The following is a 16142-nucleotide window of genomic DNA, read 5'->3' as shown; positions in this document are numbered from 1 at the left end:
CGGCGTCAGTGAAAGTGTCCGATATGCTACACAGAACAATAATCACAGCTATGAGTTATCCAATGGATGCATAAAAAAAGTTCATAGGTATACTACTCTTCAAAGTATGCCATGCTCCTCCACAGGAAAAGTTATACTGGAATGAAGATGAGGACTTTGATATAATCTGTGTACGACAGTGTATGAGTCGCAACAGACATCTAGAAATAAAGCGGCACCTTCATTTCAATGATAACGTACGTCTGAACAGAATCCCACCTAACGAAATGGATAAACGTTTTGTTATTGATTGGCGACTCCATGGAGTGCAGTGTGCACAACGATCATGTACGTTAAATTAAAAGGAAGGTCAGCGTTGACCGTAATATTGATGTTTTATTGATAGCAGGTCCGCGACGTCTTAGGGGTGTAAAAAATTTAAGCTTCTAAATGAATGCGATCAAAAGATCCCGCCATTTATGTCACGTATTTTGATACTCGAAAAGTCACTGATCAAAACCTACGGGACAACTATCTATATACACAGTTAAGTTTGTACGGTGCCCTCAGATCGCGAGTCCTAATCACACATGCCCGGTTTTTTGTGAATGACAATAATTAATAATAGAAAGTCTTTATTTTTATTTAAAGAAAGAAAGAATATTCGTTAAATAAAACTGCAATTTCATAATAAAACTTAAATAAAAACAAAAATATGCTAGCGAGAATGGAACCAGTGGTTTCTTAGTTATTAAATTAATACACTGCACACGCATTTACTGACGGTTTTGTATAAGTGCATGCATTCATTGTATTAAACAGCGCTCGAAACTCTTCTAACGTTTTTAGGCGATTATTTTCGAGCCCTTTTTTCCTTTTTAGAGAATTGTGTCGTACTGCTTTGGGATACTAATGTCTAGGAAGCGACAATGATCGTCAGATTCTTTAACTAAGACGTGTATTCCAAAACTGAGGTCTGTTCGTTCATAAAAAATAAACTCATGAGAAACTGTTTTTGTAGGCAGTCATACATTATTACGTCTAATTTGCATTAATTTCACACTTTCTGCAACGCCGCACCGGTTTCTTTAAACCTTCTGCATAGAAGTCGGCCGCCTCGGAATTGAACCAGTTGGTAACGCCAGTCCTGAGTTCATCGTCGTTGTGAAATCGTTGACCACACAGCCACTGTCAAATACGAGAAGAGGAAGTAGTCGCTTGGTGCAAGGTCGGGACTGTACGGAGAGTGATCAAAGGTTCCCAACGAAAATGTTGAATCTGCTCCTTCGTTTTGGCAGCGTTGTGAGGGCGTACGTTTTGTGGAGGAGGATTACGTAAGACTGCAGCTTTCCTCGGCGTCGATTTTGGATCGCACGTCTCGGTTTGGTTAGCGTTTCCCAGTATAGGTCAACAGTAATTGTTGACGCATGGTCCCTGAAACTAATCAAAAGAACGCGCTTTTCATCCAGAAAAACGGTAGTCATCGTTTTTAGATTCGAGAACGGACACTGCTTGAACTTTTTGTTTGTTTGGGTGTACTTGAATGGCGCTACTGCATTGGCTGTTGTTTCGAATCTGCGTTGGTGTGCTATAGCCACGCCTCGTGTCCGTAACAATGTGGGAAAACAAATCGTCTCCATCTTGCTACTGCGCTGCTAAAACAGTAGTGGAGAGTGGCGGCTCATAGGTATTCGTTCTGGGTGTTCACAAATTTTTAAATTCAGGTATATATGAGAGTAGGAAATTAGTAGCATCTGCTGTATAACTGTTATGCTTATCAACAAATTTATACAGCTTCAGCCGCTGTCAATAAGAATATTAATAATAATAACATGCATAACTTGTCTGAAAAAACGATGAATTGTTTTTGTGGAATTTTGTTTTTTGTACATAATTAAGTGCTGTTTATGGCAAGAACGAAATAATGTTTAAGCTTTCGCTACTCTCTGTTTTGCATTTTTGTGTAAGTAGGAGTTTCTGGGATTTTTTATTTTTTGGGACAAATGTATAAGGTCCCTAATTCATGTATTAGTTAACGAATTAACTTCTGGGTTGAAAATCAGGCATTCTTACGTTGCACCCATACAACAACTTACGCTTGTTACATACTTATTTGTTAAATTTTCGCTCGTAGTCACGCTTATTTGATTTATTCACTTTCTCAGAAAATGGATCTGGTCTGAGAGGCCCCAATTCCTTTGCGGCTAACTTGTCCTGGGTATTTTCTTTTGTGTTGGCGCTTAATACAGGTTCAACAGAGTTCATGCTGACACTGCACGGGAAAGCCGCAGTCCGGACAACTAACTCTAAACACAAACTGCAGTTTGCGGAAATTACTAAATTCAATTAGTACTATCTACCAACAAGGTCAGTCGACTAGAATACAAATGACGCACAGATAGCCATAACGGCCAAAACCACACCGCCTTCGATCCCACATCTAAGGGAATATCAGAGCAATGAGTGAGGCAGTTTTTCGGTTATGCTCGTAGGTACAATGTTGGCCTACTGCACAGATCTGTCTGACTCACCATAAGATCAACAGATGTCGGAAACTAGAATAAATGCTACAGCCTTATGGTACTGAGCGCCTCAAATCGATTACTGTATGCTAAAATCCAAAACTTATTTACTATATCTCATTCGGGATCCCACAAAATAGGTTTTTCTATCAGTATAACTATAACACATACTGATGTCCGATTTAATTTAACTATGTATTTCAGGCTCATACACTAGACGTAATTCACGATGGATTTCAGCGGGTGAAGATCCTTTTGCCAGAAAAAATCTAATCACAACGAGCACTTCACAACTGACGCTGTCTAAATTGTTTCTGTCACTGCGATCTGCTCTCACCAACTGGCGAACGGCTACTGAATCAAATCAACATTACGTTCCTAAAGAGCCGATAGACAGCGCTGTATGCGCGAAACTTTATTGAAGTCCACCATCAGTTAAATATTGGTCACCCGCGCTCAGTTTTAGAACACGCCGCATGTTAAGAAAATCGAAGAGGGCCAGTCATGAGGTCCCCTCGTTAACCGTTTCCCAACCAGGGTTGCTTATCTCATTCCGACACACGCACATTTTCCCACCATCGCCGAGTGCATCGCTCATCACGCAGACAGGCTGCAGTGGAGTCCCTCAGTACCTGTACCAGCGGCGCTCACGGGTGGGATCGGAAGGAGGGCCACTCACCTCCTTCGCCCCCGCCTCCGCCTCGGCCTCCAGCGTCACCGCCTGCAGCACTACCTCCTCCAGAGACGCGTGCACGGCGCCGGCGGCGTCCTCGACAGGCAGCTGCAGGCCCCCCTGGGGGAACTTCATCGGCGACGTCGTGACGGACACCATCCTCGGGCTGGCCAGCGGCGAGCCCACCTTGCCGCGCGCCTTGTACATGCGGCCGTCCGTGCCCTTCACGCCACCCTCCAGCAGCTGGATCGCCTCAGGCCCCCACTGCTCCAGGAAGTGACCCACGCGAGACACGCGCTGCTGGGCCGTCGTCACCGTGTGGCTGCCTCCGCAGTAGCGGTTGCAGATGTGTGGCTGTCTGCAGCAGTAAATTACCCCAATTCCGCAATTCCAGAAACCACACAAAAAACAACACTACTGGCCATTAAACTTACTACACCAAGAAGAAATGCAGATGATAAACGTGTTGGACAAACAATATATACTAGAACTGACATATGATTACATTTTCACCCAATTTCGGTGCATAGATCCTGAGAAATCAGTGCCCAGAACCACCACCCCAGACCGTAATAACGGCATTGATACGCCTGGGCACTGAGTCAAACAGAGTTTGGATGGCGTGTACAGGTACAGCTGCTCATGCAGCTTCAACACGACACCACAGTTCATCAAGAGTAGTGACTGACGTATTCTGACGAGCCAGTTGCTCGGCCACCATTGACCAGACGTTTTCAATTGGTGAGACATCTGGAGAATGTCCTGGCCAGGGCAGCAGTCGAACATTTTCTGTATCCAGAAAGGCCCGTACAGGACCTGCAACATGCGGTCGTGCATTATCCTACTGAAATGTAGGGTTTCACAGGGATCGAATGAAGTTTAGATCCACGGGTCGTAATACATCTCAAATGTAACGTCCACTGTAAAAAGTACCGTCAATGCGAACAAGAGGTGACCGAGACGTGTAAACAATGGAACCCCGTACCATGACGCCAGGTGATACGGCAGTATGGCGATGACGAATACACCCTTCCAATGAGCGTTCACCGCGATGTCGCGAAACACGGATGCGACCATCATGATGCTGTAAACAGAACCTGGATTCATCCGAAAAAATGACATTTTGCCATTCGTGCACCCAGGTTCGTCGTCGAGTATCACACCGTAGGCGCTCTTGTGAGTGATGCGGCGTCAAGGGTAACCGCAGCCTCGGAATCCGAGCTGATCATGCTGCTGCAACCGTCGTCGAACTGTTGGTGCAGGTCGTTGTTGTCATGCAAACGTTCCCATCTGTTGACTCAGGGATCGAAACGTGGCTGCACGATCCGTTACAACCATGCGGATAAGATGCCTGTCACCTCGACTGCTATGATACGAGGCCATTGGGATCCAGCACGGCGTTCCGTATTACCCTCCTGAACCCACCGATTCCATATTCTACTAACAGTCATTGGATGTCGAGCAACGCGAGCAGCAATGTCGTTATAAGATAAACCGCAATCGCGATAGGCTGCAACCCGACGTTTATTGAAGTCGCAAACTTGATGGTACGCATTTCTCCTCCTTACACGAGGCATTACAACAACGTTTCACCAGGCAACGCCGGTCAACTGCTGTTTGTGTATGAGAAATCGGTTGGAAACTTTCCTCATGTCCGCACGTTGTAGGTGTCACCACCGGAGCCAACCTTGTGTGAAAGCTCTGAAAAGCTAATCATTTGCATATCACAGCATCTTCTTCCTGTCGGTTAAATTTAGGGTTTGTAGCACGTCATCTTCGTGGTGTAGCAATTTTAATGGCCAGTAGGGTAGTAACTTGGAAATCCCTCAACAATGCTCTAGCAGAATTTCAGATAGACCACGTAGCAATCTCCATGAAAAATGCTAGGAAATAATGAACGCAAGAACTAGGAAAGGTGGTTCTCAGTCTGATCAATACCTTCTCCAAATCAAACAATAATTTTAGCCATCAGACAAATCAAGAGAATCAACAGACCTTTCAGAACAGATCCAGAGTACATGCAACCAAACAAAAAAAGTAGTAACAGAAGAAATTACGAAAATCAACTGCAAGAACTCGACAGAGCTGTCAGAAAAAATGAGAGCACTGATAAAATTGGGGCAATCACCGAGAAAAAGGAAACATCGATGGTGGAACATAACATGCGACAGAGCCATGGAAGACAGAACACAAGCCTGCAAAACATTTAACAGCCATAGAACACAAGAAAAATGGGAATAATTCAAAAGGATACAGAAAAACACTTCAAAAATAATCCGCAGAGAAAAAAGAGGTTACGCAGCAAATCAGTATCAGCGAGAATGGTGGGCAGATCTCTATCGGAACTGAGGGCTGCTCTGATACCAGTGTGTAAGACAAAAGTCGCCATGCCATGGATGGCTCTCACGCTTTCCAGTACCGTCTCCATTGAGATACGCCGGTCTTGTGGCGTCCGGACTCCATTTCTCTTACGACTGGTGGCCCTTCACAGGGAATAGGTGTGTCACTTCGTTCTTCGCCATCCGCACTACTTGCACGGCATGGAAGTATGTGCACCACCCACCCTTTGTCATACGATGGCGCACTGTTGGCGTACACTTTAAAACATCCCAGCTTCCTCAACCAAATTATAACGTCCCAGGACTTTCTGCACCAAATTATAACATTTCAGCTCCTCAACACCAAATTAAAACGTTGCATTAGGAGGTGTCTGCTTCGTGCAAAAGGTCTTGAGTTCATATTGACGACAACAAGTAATTCTTCATTACAAACGTTTATTTACAAACAGAACTGACAGACTTAACAGACTCAACAACTGACTCTCCGAGCTAACCGCACTGCATATCCGAACTGGCAACTGACAACTCCTAGGTGTACTAATATCCTTCCAAACAATGAGAGTCTTTAACAATGTTTTGTTTACAATACGATAGCAATTCACGACCCAAAACTAAATTAGACATTACAGAATTTTAGTACAGATTAAAGTAAGTAAAAGGATCAGTACATATAAATTCTTACAAGCATAATTTCCAAATAGATTTTATAACATTTTTCTACCAGCTTCTGGATAACCTTCACCAGATTTGTACCGATGTTTCCAGAAATATCTTGACATTTGATTCTGGATATTTCTTGAGTGATTTAGAACAACTATTTATATGTAAAATGATTTAAATCGTGTTTCAAAACGTAAATAAATCTTTTTAGCAATATTTCTTGATACAAATCGTCTTTCGAAATTAGGTTATGAAACAGTTTTCACAAGTTTTCGTATTTTTGCGATCATAATATAGAATTTCTCCATAGAAAGTTCCAGAAGTGTGCATTAAACGTTCATTTATAGACTTTCTCTTTAGCTGGTGAGTTTTTAAAAGTATCCTGTCCATATTATACGAAATAATTTAGCTCAAAACTGATAATTTATACAATTAATCAGAGCTACAGCAAACAGTGAGTCTTTCTTTCACAAAATGAAATATAATTACAAAATTGAATGAAAATAGGTTACTAATACTAATATATATTTACATTAATTCTATTTTTGTTCTTTCTGTGCAAAATGTCCTAATATTGACACAGTACAATATTTAAACATCACCAAAGTTTCCCTTTACATTTTGCATATCTGTATCGACATCCCCTAAAAGTCTACAGTATCGAATACTTCAATATGTCCCAATATGTCCTGTAATGTTACAACTTCCACCGAGTCGAAGAAAAAAATCTTCGACGGCACATCTCTTGGCGAAATTTACAAACAAGAATCCGGTTTAGCCATACAGTATTACTGGGGAATATCCGTACTTACGTGTCAGTGCTTCGCTGAGGTATATTATATGAGAACTTTCAACGACGGACAGACTGTATTGCCGACACGTCAGTTATGTGGCTTGATAGTGGTGAGTTCGATTATACAGAGCGTTATCAACACACCTGTACGTTGCTCGTTTGTTTCTGACTGTTACTGCTTGTAGCAAATTTAACTAGGTATTACACTTTGTATTACTGTACTAGTTTTAAGTGCGACCATATGTGGTTAGGATTTACCGTAACTGTTGCTAATACCGAATGAAACAACATGTTTATCGTTACCACACGCTGTTCATTTATGTCCACAATGCGTTTCGAAGGTTTAGATCTCTATCGTCATGAGGACTGAATGTCTTTCGGGTGTAGCCTGCGACACTATATAGACAAGTGGTGGGCAGTCACCCTCGTCCCTACCGGCCACTAGGGGGCGCTCCAGCTTTCATGGCGGGCGGTAACCGGCAAGGGTTTGAAAAAATTCACCAGGTTTTCAAAAGATTTTGACATAACGTGTTTGGTAAGTAATTATTATTATATGCTTTAACTTGTTGTTAATCTACTGTATAATTTTCATAAAGTAAAGCCACCTCCCTATTGTATAAATCACTACTGCTGTGGAACTGGTGGGCGGTTAGAAAATTCTGCTACTAACACATTTACAGAAGTGGGCAGTAGGTAAAAAAGTTTGACTACCCTCTGGTCTAGAAACTGTCTACTGTACAGCGCCTGAAGAAGGCAAGTAAAAAACGTGTTGAAACGTTGCTGGAGAACAACGCATTGACTCGGCTGTCAACTAGAGAAGATTTTATCAGAACCAAAGATTACTCCAAAGTCTTAACACAACACGTATGTGATATATAAATCCACATAAATTCAGCTGATGATAAAGGTTTAAACATTCGAAATGCTTTCTGGAGGTAAATAAATAGTGCCTACTAACAGCAGACTAATTGTTTTCACTCGACATTGTACTAGCTATTTACTGATTTGTTTTTAGAACTTCAGTTACATAACTGTCAGTAACAGCCACCTCGTTTTGGGATTCATTACAAGGACTGTAGCAACAGACTATTGGCGGTCAAATGTTAGAATGCATGCCGCTGGAAAAAGCATGACAAGTACAATGATTTGCCTGCTGGAAAGCAGACAAACCCAGGAAGATTTTAAGGTTTTTTTTTTAAATTTAAATTGCTAACTTCCGCAAACAAATCACACAATAAAAGTATCGATGAATGACAAGTGAAGTTAAAGAAAGAGTACTGATACAGAAAAAAACAAGCCTCATCTTTCAACTGTGATTTTAAGACATGTCTGTCTAGAAGATACGACTCCTGATGCATTGATACAGTTATTAAAAAAATCTCTTTTCAAGCCCATTTGTTAACCTTTCGACAGGCATAACGTCTTGTAGCTACTTCTTCGATGTTAAGGCTCAAAATATCCCACAAAAAGAAACCATAGCGTTCATAATTTCTGGGCATTGAAATGCAAAAGGTAATAACAGTGATAATTTTAATTGGAAAATCGCCATCCACTTGAATACAAAATTGTAAATTTTTGTATCTTTACTGCTTAACCCTGTAATCCCGAAAGCACACTATACAGCACACCTTGCACAACGATGTCTTTAATTGTACAGCCTTCATTCTTAAGTTAAGTCCTTAATTGTAATCTTTTCAGCAAATCAGGTGCATCGTCTCCAAAAAACACAAAAGGTTCAGTTAGACATGACAGAAGGTACACGAGGTGTTAGCACCTCATACTGTTTGTTTACAGGTGACCGGCTCTGATCTGCCCTCTCCTATGATGCACCGCATTCGTTTCAGTGTTTGCAGCAACGCAGAGGCGAAGACAGACCAATGAAAGTGAAGTAAACAGGTGTTAACGATATCTCAAAAACACGCGACTGCTCCGCACACGTTGGAGAGATCCACAGCAATTTAAAGTCCACTGTTATTTGCCTGTGCGAACTTGCCAGTGCGGCTTGGTGGTTGTGTGGAGAAAAATCATATCATAAATCTAAACGTTCTGGGTTCAATTTTCGGTCAGTCCTACGAATTTTTCCATCACATATTGTTCTTTCATTTCTGTAAATAACATTTATATGTGAAGAATGCGAACTGCAACGTGGTTTGGATTCCAGGTACTAAATGCGTACTCCAACAAAACACTCGATATGATGTCTGGTGAGAACAGCAGAATCTGTGTCTCAAGATGGCATGCGATTCTGTATCGATATTCACTTGATTCCGTCTTCTACCAGCCGTATCTCTTTGGTATCTCGTAACTATGTTGTCTCCGCTATGCTGAGTTTTCTTTTGTGTGTGTTGCGTCTGATTTCATATACAAAAGCAGACAACATGCTCAACTCAACGCTGTCTGCTAGCGAAGTCGCACTAACTTTGAAGCGAGGAAAAGTTGTTACTGCCGTTCGGCCGTCTTTTCGTGTGGCCTCCATCAGCCAGACTTTACAGAATGCTTGAAAGCGCTCTCCAACAACAAGCTGGTACCACCTCCTTTAGGTCCACGCCTAGTACAGCAACGGTGGTGCATACCACTTCTTCAACTTAAGTACAGCTTTATCTATACAACTTGTAAAAAAAAAGCCCTCTGTTAGCTGTTATCCACATGACATTATTAATTATCATATAACAAGTGGCTTACGAGTCAAAATCCTACAACAGTCATAAGTAATCTCTTAACTACCTGACATCTAAAACACTTTTTCTATTGCATATCACACTGGAAACACAAAATTTACTAATCACATCAAATAATCGGCAGGATAAAGCAAGTTTTGTGGTTTAACTGGGTTTTGCTAGTAATCTCACGCCTACATCTACATGAGTGCTCTGCTATTCACAATAAAGTGCCTGGCAGAGGCTTAAGTGAACCACCTTCAAGCTGTCTCTCTACCGTTCCACTCTCGAACGGCGCGCGGGTAAAACGAGCACTTAAATTTTTCTGTGCGTGCACTGATTTCTCTTGTTTTAACGTGATTATCATTTCTCCCTATGTAGGTGGGTACCAACAGAATGTTTTCGCAATCGGAGGAGAAAACTGGTGATTGAAATTTCATGAGAAGAAACCGTCGCAACAAAAAACGCCTTTGTTTTAATGATCGCCACTCCAATTGACGTATCATGTCTGTGACACTATCTCCCCTATTTCGCGATAATACAAAACGAGCTGCCCTTCTTTGTACTTTTTCGATGTCATCCGTCAGTCCCACGTGATGCGGACCCCACACCGCACAGCAATACTCCAGAATAGGGCGGACAAGCGTGGTGTAAGCAGTCTCTTTAGTAGATCTGTTGCACCTTCTAAGTGTTTTACCAATGAAACGCAGTCTTTGGTTTGCTCTACCCACAACATTATCTATGTGATCGTTACAACTTGGGTTATTTGTAACTGTAAACCCTAAGTATTTAGTTGACTTTACGGCCTTCAGATTTGTGTGACTTATCGCGCAATCGAAATTTGGCGCATTTCTTTTAGTACTCAAGTGAATAACTTCACATTTTTCCTTATTCAGGGTCAATTGACACTTTTCGCACCATACAGATATCGCATCTAAATCATTTTGCAATTAGTTTTATCAACTGATGACTTTACAAGGTGGTAAATGACAGCATCATCTGCAAACAATCTAAGAGTGCTACTCAGATTGTCTCTAATGTCGTTGATATAGATAAGGAACAACAGAGGGCCTATAACACTTCCTTGGGGAACTCCAGATATAACTTACGTTTTACTCGATGACTTTCCGTCTATTACTACGAACTTTCTGACAGGAAATCACGAATCCAGTCGCACAACTGAGGCGATATTCCATAGGCAGGCAGTTTGATTAGAAGACGGTTGTGAGGAACTGGGTCGAAAGCCCTGTGGAAATCTAAAAATTTGGAATCAATTTGACATCCCCTGTCGATAGCACTCATTACTTTACGAGTATAAAGAGCTAGTTGTGTTTCACAAGAACGATATATTCTGAATCCGTCCTATGTGTCAATAAATCGTTTTATTTGGGGTACTTGATAATGTTCGAGCACAGTATATGTTCCAAAACCCTACTGCAAATCGAAGTTAATGATATGGGTCTGTAATTCAGCGTATTACTCCTACTTCCCTTTTTGCACGTTGGTGTGACTTGAGCAATTTTCCAGTCTTTAGATACAGATCTTTCTATGAGCGAGCAGTTGTATATAATTGCTAAAGTATCAACATACTCTGAAAGGAACCTGACAGGTATATAATCTAGAACGGAGGCTTTGCCTTTATTAATCGATTTAAGCTGCTTTGCTAAACCGAAAATATCTACTTCTATGTTCCTCGTCTTGGCAGTTGTTCTTGATAGGAATATTTACCTCGTCTTCTTTGGTGAAGGGGTTTCGGAAAATCGTGTTTAATAACTCTGCTTTAGAGGCACTGTCATTAGTGACTTCACCGTTGTTATCGCGCAGTGAAGGTATTGATTGTGTCTTACCACTGATGTGCTTTATGTATGACCAGAATCACAGAGGAGACCTTCCTTATTCTTTTTTTCTTATTTGGGCTGTGAATGCAACATCTAAAACAAGGACACATTATGGTACTACATACGGAACTGACCAGTATTCCTTCACATTCGGCACCCATTTGAGGAAGATAGCAGTAAGTTCAAGAAAAGGAGAACACGCTGTTGAATATAAATGTTACTTCCTACGCTCCAACATTATAAAATTAATTGTTGGTAAGGCGTGTGCCAGGTTGAGATTCATTGGGAGAGTCCTTAGAAAATGTAGTCCATTAATAAAGGAGGTAGCTTACAGAACACTCGTTCGACCTATACTTGAGTGTTCCTCATCAGTGTGAGGTCCGTACCAGGTCGGGTTGACGGAGGAGATAGAGAAGATCCAAACAAGAGCGCCGCGTTTGGTCACAGGGTTATTTGGTAAGCCTGATAGCGTTACGGAAATGTTTAGCGAACTCAAGTGGCACACTCTGCAAGAGAGGCGCTCTGCATCACGGTGTAGCTTGCTGTCCAGGTTTCGAGAGGGTGCATTTCTGGATGAGGTGTCGAATATATTGCTCCCCTCCCGGGGAGATCACGAATGTAATATTAGGGAGATTCGAGAGCGCACGGAGGCTTTCCGGCAGTCGTTCTTCCCGCGAACCATACGCGACTGAACAGGAAAGGGAGGTAATGACAGTGGCACGTAAAGTGCCCTCCGCCACACATCGTTGGGTGGCTTGCAGAGTATAAATGTAAATGTAGATGTAAATGAACATGAATTTGTCTGAGTATGCAGTGACGATTCAAAGCAGTATAATTAGTGCGTGATGTGATGCATTGGTTAGACGGTGACAGTCTTTTGTAAGAGTTCAAAATAGCATCAAGCCATTGAAATTTAAGTTTTCGTTTTTTCCTTTAACCATTTAAAGCAAATTTTTAGGATGATTCCTTTGAAAAGATCAGAATCAATTAACTTCTATATCCTAGCCCTAAACAAGCTTTTGCTAATACACTGGTCATTGACCGGACGTTAAATCCCACTTTTCTTCCTCTTTTACTTCAACAGTATTTAAATACTGGCTGACATTACTTTATTTCACAATAACACCTTTAAATTTCTGTCAGGTTTTCTATCCTGCAAGTTACATACCACTTTGAAAATGCCATATTGCAAATGTCTTCGAGGCGTTTCAGATGGCTGTTCAATTACTGACTCTGAAAAACACTCTCAGCCTAATAAATTAAGTTTTTATAACAGTTATTGAGAGTTCTACAGTGCACCAAATAGTGGAAGTAGAGCTACTGAGAAACTTAAAGGAAGTTTTGTTAGAACTCAAGCACTCCACAATTGTATGTGTAAATATAGTGACAGAATATGATGTCTATGACAATAGATGTTTAAAACAATTATTCATCTACTGTTTTGGAAACATAAAATGGAACTTACATCTCACCAGCCTTGGTTTGTAATTTGCCTTTCATCTTGCGTTCTGCTTCCTGCACCGCTTCTTCGTAATGTATCATGCTTCTGCCTGGAGGTAACCTGGGACCAACATTGAAATAGATATATATTACATATTTATGTTAAGTTTTTAAGGAGAACTGAGAATTTATTACAAGCTTTAGAAAATGTTTCATACGCAGCAAGCAAACAGTTTTACCACAAATTAAATATGAGGGGCGCCCATTTAAGTTTATTCTTACATGGTACCATTAACTTTTATACCGGTCTATATATTAAATTATGTTCAACCTCTCACAAAACATTATGGTGTAAGTCTGATACTACATACTCACTAAAACTTCCCTACTGAAATAGTGAAAAAAGGCTTCACAATATACATGTTTTCCGCCCTGTTGTTTCATTCCATACCATAGAAAAGTAATGATGCAGGATTTGTCTGGAAGTTATGAAAGAACAGTGTCAAGATTTAGTAAACTAAGCGTGAACCAAAGGCTACAGTTGCTTGATTGAAGTGGAGGAAGAGGGGGAGGGAAAGATTACCATTGGGATTGAAACATTTATTTTCCTCGTTTCTCACGTCTTAAATTTAGTCTCTTCCTGCCGCTTTATTGGCGAATCTTGATAGTCCGCTCCCGGTAGCTGAATGGTCAGCGTGACGGATTGTCAATCCTCTGGGCCGGGGTGCGATTTCCAGTTGGGTCGGGGAATTTTCTCCGCCCAGGGACTGGGTGTTATGCTGTTGTCATCTTCATCCTTTCATCCTCATCGACTGCAGGTCGCCGAAGTGGCCTCAAATTGAAAGACCGGCACCCGGCGAAAGGTCTGCCCGGCGGAGGGCCCTAGCCATACCATCAAATAAATAAATACACTCCTGGAAATTGAAATAAGAACACCGTGAATTCATTGTCCCAGGAAGGGGAAACTTTATTGAAACATTCCTGGGGTCAGATACATCACATGATCACACTGACAGAACCACAGGCACATAGACACAGGCAACCGAGCATGCACAATGTCGGCACTAGGACAGGGGTATATCCACCTTTCGCAGCAATGCAGGCTGCTACTCTCCCATGGAGACGATCGTAGATATGCTGGATGTAGTCCTGTGGAACGGCTTGCCATGCCATTTCCACCTGGCGCCTCAGTTGGACCAGCGTTCGTGCTGGACGTGCAGACCGCGTGAGATGACGCTTCATCCAGTCCCAAACATGCTCAATGGGGGACAGATCCGGAGATCTTGCTGGCCAGGGTAGTTGACTTACACCTTCTAGAGCACGTTGGGTGGCACGGGATACATGCGGACGTGCATTGTCCTGTTGGAACAGCAAGTTCCCTTGCCGGTCTAGGAATGGTAGAACGATGGGTTCGATGACGGTTTGGATGTACTGTGCACTATTCAGTGTCCCCTCGACGATCACCAGAGGTGTACGGCCCGTGTAGGAGATCGCTCCCCACACCATGATGCCGGGTGTTGGCCCTGTGTGCCTCGGTCGTATGCAGTCCTGATTGTGGCGCTCACCTGCACGGCGCCAAACACGCATACGACCATCATTGGCACCAAGTCAGAAGCGACTCTCATCGCTGAAGACGACACGTCTCCATTCGTCCCTCCATTCACGCCTGTCGCGACACCACTGGAGGCGGGCTGCACGATGTTGGGGCGTGAGCGGAAGGCGGCCTAACGGTGTGCGGGACCGTAGCCCAGCTTCATGGAGACGGTTGCGAATGGTCCTCGCCGATACCCCAGGAGCAACAGTGTCCCTAATTTGCTGGGAAGTGGCGGTGCGGTCCCCTACGGCACTGCATAGGATCCTACGGTCTTGGCGTGCATCCGTGCGTCGCTGCGGTCCGGTCACAGGTCGACGGGCACGTGCATCTTCCGCCGACCACTGGCGACAACATCGATGTACTGTGGAGACCTCACGCCCCACGTGTTCAGCAATTCGGCGGTATGTCCACCCGGCCTCCCGCATGCCCACTATACGCCCTCGCTCAAAGTCCGTCAACTGCACATACGGTTCACGTCCACGCTGTCGCGGCATGCTACCAGTGTTAAAGACTGCGATGGAGCTCCGTATGCCACGGCAAACTGGCTGACACTGACGGCGGCGGTGCACAAATGCTGCGCAGCTAGCGCCATTCGACGGCCAACACCGCGGTTCCTGGTGTGTCCGCTGTGCCGTGCGTGTGATCATTGCTTGTACAGCCCTCTCGCAGTGTCCGGAGCAAGTATGGTGGGTCTGACACACCGGTGTCAATGTTTTCTTTTTTCCATTTCCAGGAGTGTAATACTAAATTATGATTCTTCATACTATTTTGCTTAGTCAGCGAAGATAAAATTCTGACCATTTACAAGTTTATTAGTTTCGGCAAACAACTACCTATTGAGTCAACATTTGCATCATGTCCAGACATTAAGTGTAATCACGAATAGAGGAAAGTGAGCAACGATAATGTGAGCAGTTACTGTAAGCGATCACCAAGATTTGAAGATAATGAAACGTTACGCAATTAAATTACTTAGTCACAATTGTACTATCATTATGTGTAGATAATAGGTCAGATATAGGTTGCAGTCTCAACACTATTTATGATGTTGTGGTCTTCAGTCCTGAGACTGGTTTGATGCAGCTCTCCATGCTACTCTATCCTGTGCAAGCTTCTTCATCTCCCAGTACCTACTGCAACCTATATCCTTCTGAATCTGCTTAGTGTATTCTTCTCTTGGTCTCCCTCCACGATTTTTACTCTCCACGCTGCCCTCCAATACTAAATTGGTGATCCCTTGATGCCTCAGAACATGTCCTACCAACCGATCCCTTCTTCTAACCAAGTTGTGCCACAAACTCCTCTTCTCCCCAATTCTGTTTAATACCTCCTCATTACTAATACGATCTACCCATCTAATCTTCAGCATTCTGCTGTAGCACCACATTTCGAAAACTTCTATTCTCTTCTTGCCCAAACTAGTTATCGTCCATGTTTCACTTCCATACATGGCTACACTCCATACAAATACTTTCAGAAACGGCTTCCTGACACTTAAATCTATACTCGATGTTAACAAATTTCTCTTCTTCAGAAACGATTTCCTTTCCATTGCCAGTCTACATTTTATATCCTCTCTACTCCGACCATCATCAGTTATACACCATTTATAAGTACCCTGTATCCTTAAGCAAGGATACCTTTCAA

At 42.7% G+C, this 16142-nt stretch overlaps 1 protein-coding gene across 1 annotated transcript in view; it reads right to left on the bottom strand.

The window, feature by feature from the left end:
* The window catches only part of LOC126335550 (uncharacterized), a 432035-nt gene that overhangs the window by 12506 nt on the left and 403387 nt on the right, over window positions 1-16142 (bottom strand). Inside the window, exons 15-16 of the mRNA XM_049998951.1 lie at window positions 12927-13022; window positions 3181-3532 (exon numbers count right to left, since the gene is read on the bottom strand). Coding sequence (XP_049854908.1) covers window positions 3181-3532; window positions 12927-13022 — 448 coding nt within the window. The remainder of the gene's footprint in view (window positions 1-3180; window positions 3533-12926; window positions 13023-16142) is intronic.

This window comes from Schistocerca gregaria, chromosome 2 (genome assembly GCF_023897955.1).
Source record: "Schistocerca gregaria isolate iqSchGreg1 chromosome 2, iqSchGreg1.2, whole genome shotgun sequence".
In the NCBI taxonomy this organism is placed as follows: Eukaryota; Metazoa; Arthropoda; class Insecta; order Orthoptera; family Acrididae; genus Schistocerca; species Schistocerca gregaria.
The sequence above is the reverse complement of the archived record's forward strand: the minus strand, read 5'-3'. Positions and strand labels throughout refer to the sequence as shown.